At 48.7% G+C, this 12950-nt stretch overlaps 5 protein-coding genes across 5 annotated transcripts; 2 read left to right on the forward strand and 3 right to left on the reverse strand.

The window, feature by feature from the left end:
* Positions 1-330: 330 nt before the first annotated feature.
* On the forward strand, positions 331-2240 carry cysD-3 (Homocysteine synthase; the record flags this gene model as incomplete). The annotated part of the gene is made up of 6 exons (XM_037315317.1): positions 331-531; positions 587-1087; positions 1144-1564; positions 1639-1783; positions 1836-1929; positions 1983-2240. 6 exons carry the CDS (start codon positions 331-333, stop codon positions 2238-2240), a joined length of 1620 nt encoding a protein of 539 aa, XP_037184766.1.
* A 581-nt stretch (positions 2241-2821) lies between these two features.
* Ari1-0 (Aristolochene synthase) lies at positions 2822-5590 on the reverse strand (the record flags this gene model as incomplete). The annotated part of the gene is made up of 6 exons (XM_037315318.1): positions 2822-3233; positions 3289-3562; positions 3647-4019; positions 4844-4981; positions 5033-5466; positions 5524-5590. 6 exons carry the CDS (start codon positions 5588-5590, stop codon positions 2822-2824), a joined length of 1698 nt encoding a protein of 565 aa, XP_037184767.1.
* An 809-nt stretch (positions 5591-6399) lies between these two features.
* Positions 6400-8075, forward strand: aclL-3 (Cytochrome P450 monooxygenase aclL; the record flags this gene model as incomplete). The annotated part of the gene is made up of 7 exons (XM_037315319.1): positions 6400-6424; positions 6483-6875; positions 6945-7125; positions 7189-7299; positions 7351-7621; positions 7683-7843; positions 7916-8075. 7 exons carry the CDS (start codon positions 6400-6402, stop codon positions 8073-8075), a joined length of 1302 nt encoding a protein of 433 aa, XP_037184762.1.
* A 183-nt stretch (positions 8076-8258) lies between these two features.
* Positions 8259-9445, reverse strand: gloE (2-oxoglutarate-dependent dioxygenase gloE; the record flags this gene model as incomplete). Its single annotated transcript, XM_037315320.1, has 3 exons — positions 8259-8966; positions 9020-9086; positions 9156-9445. The coding sequence occupies 3 exons, from the start codon at positions 9443-9445 to the stop codon at positions 8259-8261; spliced, it is 1065 nt and encodes a 354-aa protein (XP_037184763.1).
* A 2593-nt stretch (positions 9446-12038) lies between these two features.
* Positions 12039-12950, reverse strand: asaB-4 (Hydroxylase/desaturase asaB; the record flags this gene model as incomplete). The annotated part of the gene is made up of 2 exons (XM_037315321.1): positions 12039-12579; positions 12631-12950. 2 exons carry the CDS (start codon positions 12948-12950, stop codon positions 12039-12041), a joined length of 861 nt encoding a protein of 286 aa, XP_037185836.1.

The raw sequence follows: 12950 nt of genomic DNA on the forward strand, positions 1-12950 counted from the left end.
CGAGGACTCGGGAGGATGCGTGAAAGGCGAGAAAGTTCCCTTCGAGGTGCAGGCAGCCGACTTTGACAGTCTGACAACTGAGCTTCATGAGACGAAGTTTGCCATTCAGAGTGCCTTAGTGTATCTTCGGCGACAGCCAGTTTAGCAGAATTTCACTGTTTCATTCCTAAAGCGCTGTTGACCGAGCGCACCATTTCCGTATTAGGCAACTCGCCGACGCACCAATTGATGATGATACATGGAGTTGAATAACTTTAACGGTGCTGCACACTGCATGATCGAAAAGTTTCTTCTCACACAAGGAAAATAATACCACAAATCATCGTAATCATGGGAGAACCAATTCGCGACGAGCCACTCACCACCACTGTCACTCCGGCCAAGAGGTCGTTGGAGATCGACGACCCCTTTCAACCTTACAAGGTTGAGGGATTTGACGATGGGCTAAGATACGATACGCTCCAGGTCCATGCAGGCCACCGACCAGACCGAGAGACGCATGCTCGGGCGGTGCCAATTTACAACAGCGTGGTGAGTGGAGCTGTGGCAAATCTTCACGTGAAATTGCTGACAGTCTTCTATCAAGTCCTTTATCTTCACCGACAGCGCCCATGCAAAAAGGGTGTGTGCTATGGAGGGTGCTGGCTACTTTTACAGCAGAATTTCCAACGTGAGAGGTCTCCGAGAGCAGATTGCTTGGTTCAACGGCTTACATATTCCGCTTCAGCCAACAGTCGCTGTTTTTGAAAAGAGAGCCGCGGCTCTTGAAGGTGGAACTGCTGCTGTTGCCACCGCATCCGGACAGGCCGCAATCTTCAACACCATTATCTGTCTTGCTGGAGCTGGTGACAATGTAGTCGCCTCAATCAACCTGTACGGAGGCACTTACAGTTTGTTCAAGACCCTTCTACCTCGCCTCGGCATCTCAATCAGGTGGGCCAAAAAAGAAACTCGCGAAGAGTTTGAAAAGCACATCGACGACAAGACCAAGATGCTATTTGTCGAGACTATCGGAAACCCTCGTTGCAGCATTCCCGACCTGAAAGAGCTAGGAGAGCTTGCACATGAAAATAACGTGCCGTTCGTTGTGAGTAGCTTGCCCAGACATGATGATGTGACCTTCATACCTGACCCTCCGTTCAGGTGGACAACACCTTTGGTGCTTGCGGTATCTGGTGCAAGCCTATCGACTTCGGAGCAGACATCATTTTGCACTCAGCCACCAAGTGGATGGGTGGACACGGCACAACGGTTGGAGGTGTCATCATCGACTGTGGCACTTTCGACTGGGGCAAAGCGGGTGAAAGGTTCCCACGAATGATCAAGAAGGAAGGTCCTATGAGCTTCTCCTACTGGAAAGCTTTCGGAAATATCACGTTCGCCATGGCCATGAGAATCGATATCCTGATGGAAGTCGGATCCACTTTGGCTCCTGCATCAGCTCAACAACTCCTCATTGGAATGGAGACGCTCAGTTTGAGGTGCGAGAAACACGCGAAGAACACAATTGAGATTGCTCGCTTCCTGGAAGCACACCCTAGAGTTGCTTGGGTCAACTATCCTGGTAAGCATACACTGTCAACGACGGCAGCAAACGCCACGGTCTTGAAGTTCTGGCTTATCTAACCACGCTTGTAGGCCTCGAGAAGAATCAATATTACGAAAATGCGCAAAAGTACTTGAAGAACGGTTACGGAGGCGTTCTCGCGTTTGGTCCGAAGGGTGGAGACGTCGCTAGCAAGATGCTCATGAACTACGTGAGAGTCATCTCACACCAAACAAAGTAAGCCTCGAAGCGTCGGACTGGTTGACACAAATGCTAACATTCTGGCCAGTGTGGGAGATTCGAAGACGCTAGCCACTCATCCCTGGAACTCCACCCATGTTATCATGCCCGAGAAGGACAGGCGTGAAGCCGGAATTACGCCCGTGAGTGCTTAGTTCTGACTGTGAAGATGAATTGCTAACTCCGTCGCGCATAGGCTTTCATCCGATTCTCGGTTGGAACTGAGGATGTGAGAGACATCATTGAGGATCTTGATCAAGCTCTAGCGAAATTGCCCGACGACATTGTCAATGCTCATGATGAAAAGCTGGAGGCCAAATTGACTTCAAATGGGGACCGTCCGACTGTTATTGAAGCGGCTGTTTGCGAGAAGGTTGACTTCACTGATGCGGATGTGTCACTGTCCAAACAGAACGTCCCGATGGGTCGTCAAAATGATGTCGGGAACTGGTAGGCTCGCAAGGATTGAGAGGAACGTTTAATCGGAAGAATAGGAATCCAGCATAGCCCATTTGCGATCTGTAGCTACAGAAACTGTCGTTTTTATAAATAAAAAGAGTCATGCAATCAATAAATGCGTCAAGGAACACGCGGAGGGACTCTCTGTGTGTCACTACGGCTGGAGTTAAGGTGCGCAATTCAAATGTTTCGGGTAATCTGTTATGCTTCGTAAACTGCTCCATTAAGCGTCAATCAACTCACTTGTGAAGTGAAGCCCGGTTAACAGCGGTACAATTGTGAACGGAAAATTAAGCTTGGGATAACAGGAGCAATTACGAGTGATGCATAACATCGGAAGTATAGAAATGGTAAGCCGACTTGTAAAGACCCAATGTCAAATTCAATCCTAGGAGATATGAGGGGAACTGCCTTATCTTGAATGGCCGGTGCATGCGACTGAGATGAAACCCAAGTTTTCATAGATGAAGCCGAAACCCTTCAACGCTAAGATTCAATTTGATGAAATGCTGTGCATACTATGGAATCGCTATGAAATGCGTCTATCTCAAAATCATGCTGACCGTTGACGTTGCATCAAACAGAGTGGTATCTCGGAGTCGTCTCACTCCATGCCTCATTACCACTCATTTGGTATTCCAAACCCTTAATGAATGACTGCAAATCCTTGCTGCAGGGCTGCAGACTCCGTCTTCTTTCCACGAGCTTTTCATGAACTAGCTCCCACTCACGGCACATGGTCCACAACACCCTCTTCGATGCTTTGTAGTCCAAGCTGGTCTCAGAAGATAGGACCGACACAGAAGAGCAAAGAGCCGAGCCTTCTTGGTGACCTGTCTGAGATGCTTTCAGTTCCTTCTCCAAGCTGTAGATGTCGTTAACAACAGAAATGTGCTTGGAGCAGTTCATCTCGATATCATGGACGGTATTGAGCTCTTCTGCAGTGAGATCCAGGTTCATACTGAAACGCATCAATGCGGACAACAGCCTTCAATCTGTTAGCCGCGGGTAAAGAGAAGAAGTCTTGAGTGGGGGTGACCAACGCTTTGCCCACATCTCTTTCTCGGTACCTGAGATACTCCCCCAACTCCTGGATGGACAGACGAGATTTGTCTGTCTGAGCTCGCATGAAAGTAAAGACTGGTTCCAAGATCTCTTCTGCTAGAGCCTTATCGCAAGATCGCATGTCGTTCCACAGGTCGTATGTGATCCACTCTACGGGAACGTTGCGGTCAGGTTGCGTGTCGCCTCTTGACAAGAGGATCAACCGTTCGTTATACGCCGACCCATCTTCCAGTGACATATCCTCAAGCAAATCTTGGATACGTTAGCTTATTACCATCCACTTTTAATGGATACACGAGAAAGATCGGGCATCCCACATCAGGCAGTGATACTTACCATCAATCAAGAATAGCAAGGTCAACAGCCGGCAAGCAAAGCCTATTCTGTCGTCAAGGGCAACAGGATAGTAGAAGCAGGTTACTCGAGAGAAGCCTGCAGCGATGAACTTCTTGCGCGCTTTGTCGTTCTCGAAAGGCCAGTGCTCTAAGAAGAAACCGTTTACTTCGGCAGAGATCTGGGGCTCTAGTCGATGAATCTTGGCGGAAAATCGAGATACTGAATTTGAATTGGTCGGACTATACTCTCTGCTAATCCTTTCGTCCGAGTTCCATTGTACCTTCGGCGATGACGTTGTAAGAGGGAAGATGAGGGAAGCGAGCGCATGAAGGGAGAACATTGGGACGGTGTTTGATACAGCGGACTGTTCCCGCTGTCAAAGATATCAACTACTTCGTGACGTAGCCAAGATCAGATTGAGCACCAGTGAAATTCGATGACTGTGGTGATTTAAGTTTGATTCTACTTAAGGTTTTACTTGAGACGGAATTCGACCTCTGGACCCGACTGCTCGGAAACCCCTGCCCCATCACTTATCTGATGGGGGAATGCCCCGGCAATGTCAAACTCGGAACCTCCCAAAAAGGAAAATCGCCGCGTCAAGCAAACCATTAGACTCTTATGAGAATGACCAACGGCTACAAGAATAGCAGAACAACGATTAGAATGAGGGGAAGATAAGAAGAATAAGTTCGCAACATGTCGATCCCAGCAAGTCAAAAGGCGGTCTGTAGCCTCTTGAAATCATTGACATAACAGCGGAAAAACTGAATAACGACGAATTAAACCAACTGAGAAAATGTGAAATCTGCATCTCCCATAATTCTGAAATCTTGGACCGCCGTGTTCTCAAACAATACGTAAACTTCATCGTTATTCGCGGAAAATGTTCAGGAAAATGATCTCCACCTTCACTGGCCTGGGACTATGCTAAAGCTTCGGTCTGAAGTCTGTCGCAGCTTGCTGTGACCTAGTCTCTTGCAAGTTCTTCTCGCCAAACCATGACGTCCGACAGTCAGATATGGGCCCTTCCAACTCTGTATATCTTTCTCCCAAAGTTAGGATCGTTCTCCCATTCCAACGACCGGCGGAGCTCTCCCACGAAGCAGTGTCTTGCCCGTATCCCTGTACCTTCTTCGACTCCGTTGCAAATGCCGAATACGCAACTGCGACCCCTACGAAATGGGCTGAACTGACCGGAAGGCCAGCAGCTATGATTGGTGCGGCCAAGTCCGCTGGAAGTAGCTTAGTGATTGTTGCGGCAGGTGCAACCGTATTGATAGTGATCCCACTATCTCGAAGCGTAGAGCGCATGGCGCGCATGAAATTGACCAACTGCATTCATCAGTGAGATTTCTTCAAAGCCTCAGATAGCACTGTACTTACCGCTGCTTTTGTGCCACTGTACACCGGTAGTGATTGCTCAGCCAAGTATGCAGTCGCGCTCGACGTCAGAACGATGCTTCCTTTCGTCTGATTGGATTTCATGTTATGCAGTGCCAGCTTGACAAAGTTCAAGGTTCCACGCAGGTTTACGTCAATAACATCGTAGTTCGGTTCGAGCAAGTTGCCCTGGGCGTCGAAAGAGTCGGTGAGGTATGTACTATCTTCACTCTGCCCAGCATTTGCAACAGCGATGTGAATGACACCAACATCGGCAAACGCATCGCGCAGATCAGACCACTGGCTGATATCGCACTTGCGGAAACGAATTGTAGACGGCAACGTCTCCTCAGGCTCTGAGATGTCAAGGATAACAACATCGGCACCCTTAGCCGCCAAGACTTTGGCTGTGGCCAACCCGATCCCAGATGCCCCTCCTTCAACAAACAAGTCAGGAAAGATGGAGGCTTAGACAACGTTCTGTAATTGCTTACCTGTGATAATGGCCTTTCTGCCGCTCTGCAGCGGAATATCCTCTTCCTTGATTGATAAGGTAGCCATTGTGGAGTAAGTGTGGACAGGGGCGTCTGCTGGTCTTGGTATCCCGGTCAATCTCTCACGATGCGGGCACTGACAGAGACTTATTTGACGGTCGCTACTTCGTGCGAATGTCTTTTTCCGTGATCGGCGTCTGCCCTGCCAGTTCTGCTCCCGAGTTTGTATGTCGTGTTACCAGAAACCGAACCGATCGGCCGGCTGGTGCCGGAGCCAACCATCTGCACGGTGCGCCAGGGACACGGAGTATTACCGTTTTGGGATAAAGTATCCTCCGTCCTTTATTCCTCTTACCAGGGTCTGTTTGCCTGAACTCCGAGTCTAGAGGTCGTTTGGTCGGACACGCAAACTCTGGGACAGCCAATTAAGAAGTCGCTATTACTTTTGCGGTGAGCCTAAACACCGGCCTACTTCTCATGCCAGCAAGATCCAGCATGCTATGACCTTGGAAGCATCGTTGTGAATTTTGAAACATTTCGTGAACGACCCATACCATCTGATGATGGAAGTTTTCAACTATTCAGTGCCCACGACGTTGTTGTGGGCATTTGTCTTCGTACGTGTTGATCTCGACAGAAGTCTTGGTGGTAGCTATCTTTACTTACGCCGCTAGATATGCGCTAGTTTCACTCTGCTGAAGTGGAGGAGTATTCAGCGGCATCCTTTAGCTCGATTCCCAGGACCCTTCACAGCAAAGTTCAGCAATGTAAGTCGGAGATTTGCGTTGGCGTGTTCGTGAAGATACCCAGCTGACAGGATTTGTCTTGGAGTTCTCTCACTGTCGTAGATTTCTAGGCGGACGGCAGCCCTATGAAATGCTGAAGCTACATCAAAAATACGGTATGCTTTCTATGGTGTATTGCAAACTGACAATGGCTGATGATAAGACACGAACCAGGCCCCGTTGTGAGAGTTGCGCCCAATGAACTGTCGTTCAACACAGCCCAGTCCTGGAAAGACATCTATGACAAAAGGAAAGGCCATAGCCCGTTCATCAAGAGCGACTTTTATGATGGGGGGAACTTCGCTGCTGAAGCACACTCGATAGTCAGTGTGCGAGACCCTGACGAACATGCACAGATGCGTCGATATCTCCGCGACGCCTTTTCGGATCGTTCACTCAGGGAGCAAGAGTACCTCATTAGCCAAGTGATCGATCACTTCATCGACCGTATTGGAGAGGAGGGAGGCAAGCCTGACGGTATTGATATCGTCATGTGGTTCAACTTGACAACATTCGATATTATCGGTAGTCTTGCTTTCGGTCAATCTTTCGGCGGAGTCTCTTCAGGTTTGTGAGCACTAAACTTCGATCACTTCATTTGACGTGAACGCTGACCTTTCTCGCCCCTGATTGTAGGACAGGAGCATCCATGGGTCTCTATTGTGGTTAAAAGTCTTAGAATGGGAGCAATGGCCGACTGCTTCAAAAGGTTTCCTTCGGTTGGAGCAATCTTTCAGAAAGCCTTTCCGAGTCTTTTGACAAAGCTAATCGAGGACACGCGGAAACACGAGGCTTACACCACGGAACTGGTTCAAAAGTATGCTCCGGACAAATCACTTGGCAAGAGCTTATCAGTGGTCTAATTGCATTGTGAGCACAGACGAATCAACCAGCAAAGTGACCGAAAAGACTTCCTCACCAAGATCTTGGAGTATCGGCAGACAGACAATCTTTCCGACGTTCAGATTGCAGCGCACTCGTCGGACTTTGTGTAAGTGCTTCCTATCTGTTACTCGACACAAAGTCACTGACCAAGGGGCAGAATCGCGGGAAGCGAGACGGCTGCGACGGCATTATCGTGCATCACCTACTACCTTCATCACAACTCCAGCATCCTTGAACAACTCCGCCAGGAAATCCGCACTTCATTCAAAGCTTACGACGAGATTAATGACGCTTCAACCACGGGGCTAAAGTTATTGAATGCCATCATACTAGAGGGAATGCGGATGTACCCTCCACTCCCGTTCCCTCTCCCTCGGGTTGTTCCTCAAGGGGGAGATACAGTTGACGGGCATTTTATTCCTGCAGGCGTAAGTAAAATCTCATTTAATAATAGAGGTGAAACATTTCTGATAGTGTTTGCCCTCGCAGACTGTTGTGTCAACCAATCCTTTCGCTGCATCAATGTCACCGGAACATTTTCATGAGCCCTGGACCTTCAAACCTGAGAGATGGATGAACTCAAACAAAGAGGATATCCTCGAAGCAAGCCAGCCCTTCTCACTTGGAACCAGGAACTGTCTAGGGAAAAGGTAAGAGCTGAAATGTTTGTTGTATTTTCACTAGTCCAAGCTCACTAGCTGACGTTTCCTTTACAACCAAAGTCTTGGATGGATGGAGCTTCGTATTGTACTCGCCAAAATGCATTTCAAGTACAATCTGGAGTTGTTGGATCCCAGCATGGACTGGCATACGTCGTCGCAGATGCACACTCTTTGGCAAAAGCCAACTATGAAGGTCACTGTTCAGCCTGTTGCTCACTAAGGCTGGCAAGTTTGAAGGCGTAGATAGAGATATCTTCAATATCAATTATACCGAGATAAACGACGTCTTTTCCTATCTAGTACTGATGCTTTTTCAAAAAATGAAAGATGCGGGTCGCTACAAAGCAGTATGGCAATTCCTGTTTCGGCGAAAGCTCCCTAAGTTCTCGTAACCGCCAGCCACTCATCGGACAGTAATCGTCTGACTCTCGGCATCCTTCTCGGGATCCCAGTGACCCACGTATCCATCCCTTCCAGTAAGATATGTCCCTTTAGCCTGTTCTTCCGCTGAAGCACGGAAGACAGCATGTTTCTTGTTTGTCCAGTCAAGGCCCTTCCACACAATGCCTTCCGCGTCAACAAATTCAGCATCCATTTCAGGCCGCAGAAGATAGACGATGGAGTACTTGTGTCGTCCCATCTCATCTTTGTGAGGAATGATGCGATGCAGACTTGACTCCAGCACGCCTCCGGAGATGAAGCGCAGCGCATCTCCGACATTGACCACCGCGTGGCCGGGCTTAGGTGCAATGTAATACCAGGACTCTTCATTGGGCTTCAGAACCTGCAAACCCGCCACTTCGGTGAAGACAATAGAAAGACTGCCAGCATCGGAGTGCGCAATCTGGCCCACTTTGTCGTTCTCCACCTCAGCAAGCGTGTACTTGAGCAGGCCGAGGGCTGTCGGGCAAACTGCATTTTTCCGGTGGTACTGCTGGTATGCTAGGTTGTCTTTCAACCCCAAGGCTTCGGAGATTCGAGTGAGTAGAAGAATGCTCATTTCGCGGAAGCTCGACATGGCTTGTTTGAGTGGGTCAAGCTCATTGGCAATCACCGCCGGTCCAGGGAAAGACGAGGGATCGTCAATCTTAGAAATAGGATGCTCGAACAGCTACGTATGGTCAACCTCTGAAGGTGATGTACGAAAAGCGTAGTGCAGCTCACCATCAAGCCCTCAAAGCCATCCTTCTTCCCCTCCACTGGTCCGTTTCCATGACCGGCAGGCTTGTATCTAGAGAAAACAAAAAGAGTGCGTTAGTCGATTATGTGATTTATTCAGATGGTTCAAGGTTATTCGTACCCCATAACCAAGTGCTCATCGTGATCTCTGTCAACAAGCCATCTCGACTTTTCTTCTTGGGGAAGATTGTAGAAGCTCGTCGCAAGCGTGTACATGTCTTGAACTTCCTTCATGATCCTGCCTGAAGCGACATTGCGACAGTCGAGGTAAAAGAAGCCAAGGTCTGTGCATGCTTTCAAGAGGTCTTCCTTGACGGATGCATCTCCATCCATGAGCTTCTGGAGAGATACAACTCTCAGGTCTGCGTCCTCCTTAGCGACCTTTTCGGTGAGTGGAATCTGTGCAGACATGCTGGCGGTATAGACGTTCAGGATTGCAATGACTCAAAAGAAGTGTTATTGAAGATTGTGACGACTTCTTCACAGGCAGGAACGACGTCAGAAACACGGCCAGGTCATATCTGCGTTGCCAAAGCTCAAGGGTGCCATGTTCATCGGTGGTATGTACCAATCGCGTTGACCTTTGCGGGTTTCGGTATTTTCCCCTTTTAGGAAACACCGCAAAGTCACACTGTCAGTATTGCGAATCCGGCCACAATCGCACCCTAACCATCATGTCGAGAATATTTTGATCATTCCAATCTGCTATACAGTGAGGTGCAATGTGAGATTTATGCTAATAAAATATTATCTCGCGACCTGCTCGAACCTTATGTTCAGCGATGGCTTCCACCACATCACATGCATGTGACTTTGCTTCAGCCAATCCAGATCTTCATTCACCAGGTGCAAATTGTATGCGTAATGTATTTTTGCCAAAATGAGATTAATCTCAACAAATGCAAAGCTAGGTTGCCGCAAAAGTCAGTCAACTGCTGTCATCGGCGAGCGCGATCCTGGCCTTGATGGTTGCCACTTACTTCTTCCCCAAACACCCGCGAGGTCCCAGTGAGAACGGCTGGCTGGCTTCGAGGTTGTCTACACGATTCGTGCCAATCCACCTCTCCGGTATGAATTCATATGGCCTGTGGAAATTCCGCTCGTCGTGTGTTACTGTCCATGCACTTGTATACACTTCGGTCTTTTGATTGTACGAAGTTAGCGACGCTGGAAGAAGATTTTACCGCATGAAACTCACCCCTTTTGGAACCCAATGGCCGTCGATAGTTGAGCCAGGACAAGTCCGAGGAAATCCTTGCGACCCAGGCGGGTAAGTTCGGAGGCCCTCTGAAATCACTGCCTGTAAATATGGCAACTTCTGGGCAGACATGGCAGTGATCTCGTTGAGCGAGCTGTAGTTACTTCGTATCTCATGCTGGAGTTTGAGGTACGTCGCAGGGTTTTTGAGGAGGAAGAATGTTACTGCCGCTAGGAATGTCGCGACCGTCTCCCCTCCAGCAATACTTCGACCGTTGTCAGCCTGACAGTGCTCATCAAGTTGGAAACCCAGAAGACTCACACCAATGTTGACGCGTGAGCCGTCATCTCCTCTTGAGATACTTCCCCACTCTTCACCTTCTCCGATACATTTGTCAAAAAGTCGTGCCTCCCAAATTCACTTTGAAGCCGCCTTGAAACCATTTAGTGAGTCTAGCGTCGAGATGAAAGAGTGTGGTAACTCTACCTTTTAACTTTGGTACGGCTGTAGCCTGAGTGACGATCTCGAACGGATACAGTCAGACGAGGAAGCAGTCTTCTTCCAAGAGCATTCAAAATCGGGTATCGGCGAAGGTTGTCAAGAACTGTGACAAAGAAGAGATGTTCCACAATCATATCAGACCAGAAATGAGACTTTCCTAGATGACTGTGTCAGCAGAGAATGAACTGCGACAAATGAGGTCCAGTCATTACCTGTCTCTATGCAGTGGAAGCTCTCTCCAAACGCCATTTCTCCGAGAATATCAAACGCAACCATTTCAAACCACTTGGTCATGTCTAAACCCTTTTCGGATGTCCCGTTGGACTCGAGCCTGCCAATAAAGCCATCGACAACGCTATGGACTATGCTCTCTTGCTGCGCAAGTGCTTTGGTTGAAAAGGACGCTGACAGGTTTTTCTTCATCTGCGAATGCTTTTTAGGGTCCCTCTCACTACCGACACAAGGAGATTCAAAACCGGATCCGTACATATCATAGAATTCGCTCTTCGTCATGGTCTGCTTCCCCCCTACTGCGTGGCCATAGATATCTTTCCATGACTGCACCGAAGCAAAGGATAGCTCGTTTGGAGAAATTCTGACCACAGGACCTGTAAATCATTAGCAGCATTCTACAGTTTACATATTCAATGCGCAGGTAGTTACCCAAACGTTCATGCTGCTTCTGAATTGCCAGGTGAAAATGACCACTCATGGAATGACGGATTCGCCAAAGCTTTACCTTCGTGTTAGCTCACGCAGAAGCACCGTCGTTTGTCTCGGACGCACCAAAGATGCCCTTGCCCAGAAAGGGCCAGGAAAGGTAGCCAACGGGTGAAGAAACACGTTGTAAACAACATGATAAGTCGCGTATAACACAGTCTGTCATTTTTTTAGAGTTGTCAAATGTGACATTGAGAGCGGATGGTAACTTACACATAGCAGAGCAGCAACCCACATGACATGGATGGTCTCGATATTGTACCCGAAGGGTACTATGTTTCTCGTAACAGCCATGATGTGAAACTGGTCGTAGGAGTCTACGATCATCGAGGCACCTGAATGCAATGACCCAGAGAAACATGGACCAGTCTTGCAATATCTTCTAGAATCACGGTCCGTGGTTGAGAATTGGGCAGAAGCCTCTGCAGAGTTTATCCAGAATAGGCATCAGTCCGAGCCTGGCTCCACCTCAACGCCGGACCGCCGGTCATTCGGAGTTTCGATACCGGCAGTGCACTGGCAACACTGGTGATGCGCGCGCCAATCAAGAGCAAATTGGTATTGTATTGGTATCAATGAGCTAGTTCATTCCCTACTAACATCTCCTTCGTGAAAAACCAGCGCTCTCACTTCAATGCTATGTCTCGGCTCTCGATCCTCCATTTCGGGGTCTGTAAATGCTGCATGTGGAACCCTTCTCGCCCGCCCATCCGTCTTCCAGTCGTAGCACTTGATGAACATGACCTCCTCTGGCGTCTGCTGGCTTTTGTAGTACCACCTATGCGCCTTGTTCGGCAAAATCGTACACGGTTCTCCCACCCAATCGGGATAAATCAACTTGACCGGAACAATGTCTTCGTCTGGCACCGAGTGAGAGTCGCAAACCGCAAGAGGGTCCTTGTAGATGGTGTTAATCGGCCTCCAAACATTGATGAGTTGAAATCGGGACTTCAAAAGTCTCGGGCCGTCTTTTCCCAAATGTCGTCTGACCTGATTCTCCGACGCCCATTCAGATTGGTCGATATGGGCGCGCTTGACGGGCCGTCTTTCGTCGTCAGAGCTAGCAGCTGTGGGATTCGGTCTTCGGATTGTGTGATCAAAGATGCAAATACGGCTCGCTCCAGTGCTAGACGGTATTAGTACACTTTCCACGAGAAAACATCGATCGAGTGCTTACACTTCAAAGAGTAGTTGTTCTATCTCTGGATAATACAGATCCTTGATTTTCTGATCGTCGATAAACTCTTTCTCTTGGCTGACATGGCGGTGCAGTTGGAAGCCATGGCTGTCGAGCGTGTATTTGTCTTCGCTTCCAGTGATGTCGGTCACGACAGTCTCAAAGTCGATTGATGGATGGACAAAGGTGCTTCTCTTCCCCGCAATGCTAGGTGCATGCTTAGTCCCATCTCCGGGGTCCTTGTAGTAGTTGATCGTGGTCCGGACGTTGCGTGGGACACCCGATGACGATTTTGCTACCTTTTCATCGGAGGTTGCCAT

The sequence above is a fragment of the Colletotrichum aenigma genome (assembly GCF_013390185.1).
Source record: "Colletotrichum aenigma strain Cg56 chromosome Unknown KSG_Cg56_contig01, whole genome shotgun sequence".
NCBI classification, from domain to species: Eukaryota; Fungi; Ascomycota; class Sordariomycetes; order Glomerellales; family Glomerellaceae; genus Colletotrichum; species Colletotrichum aenigma.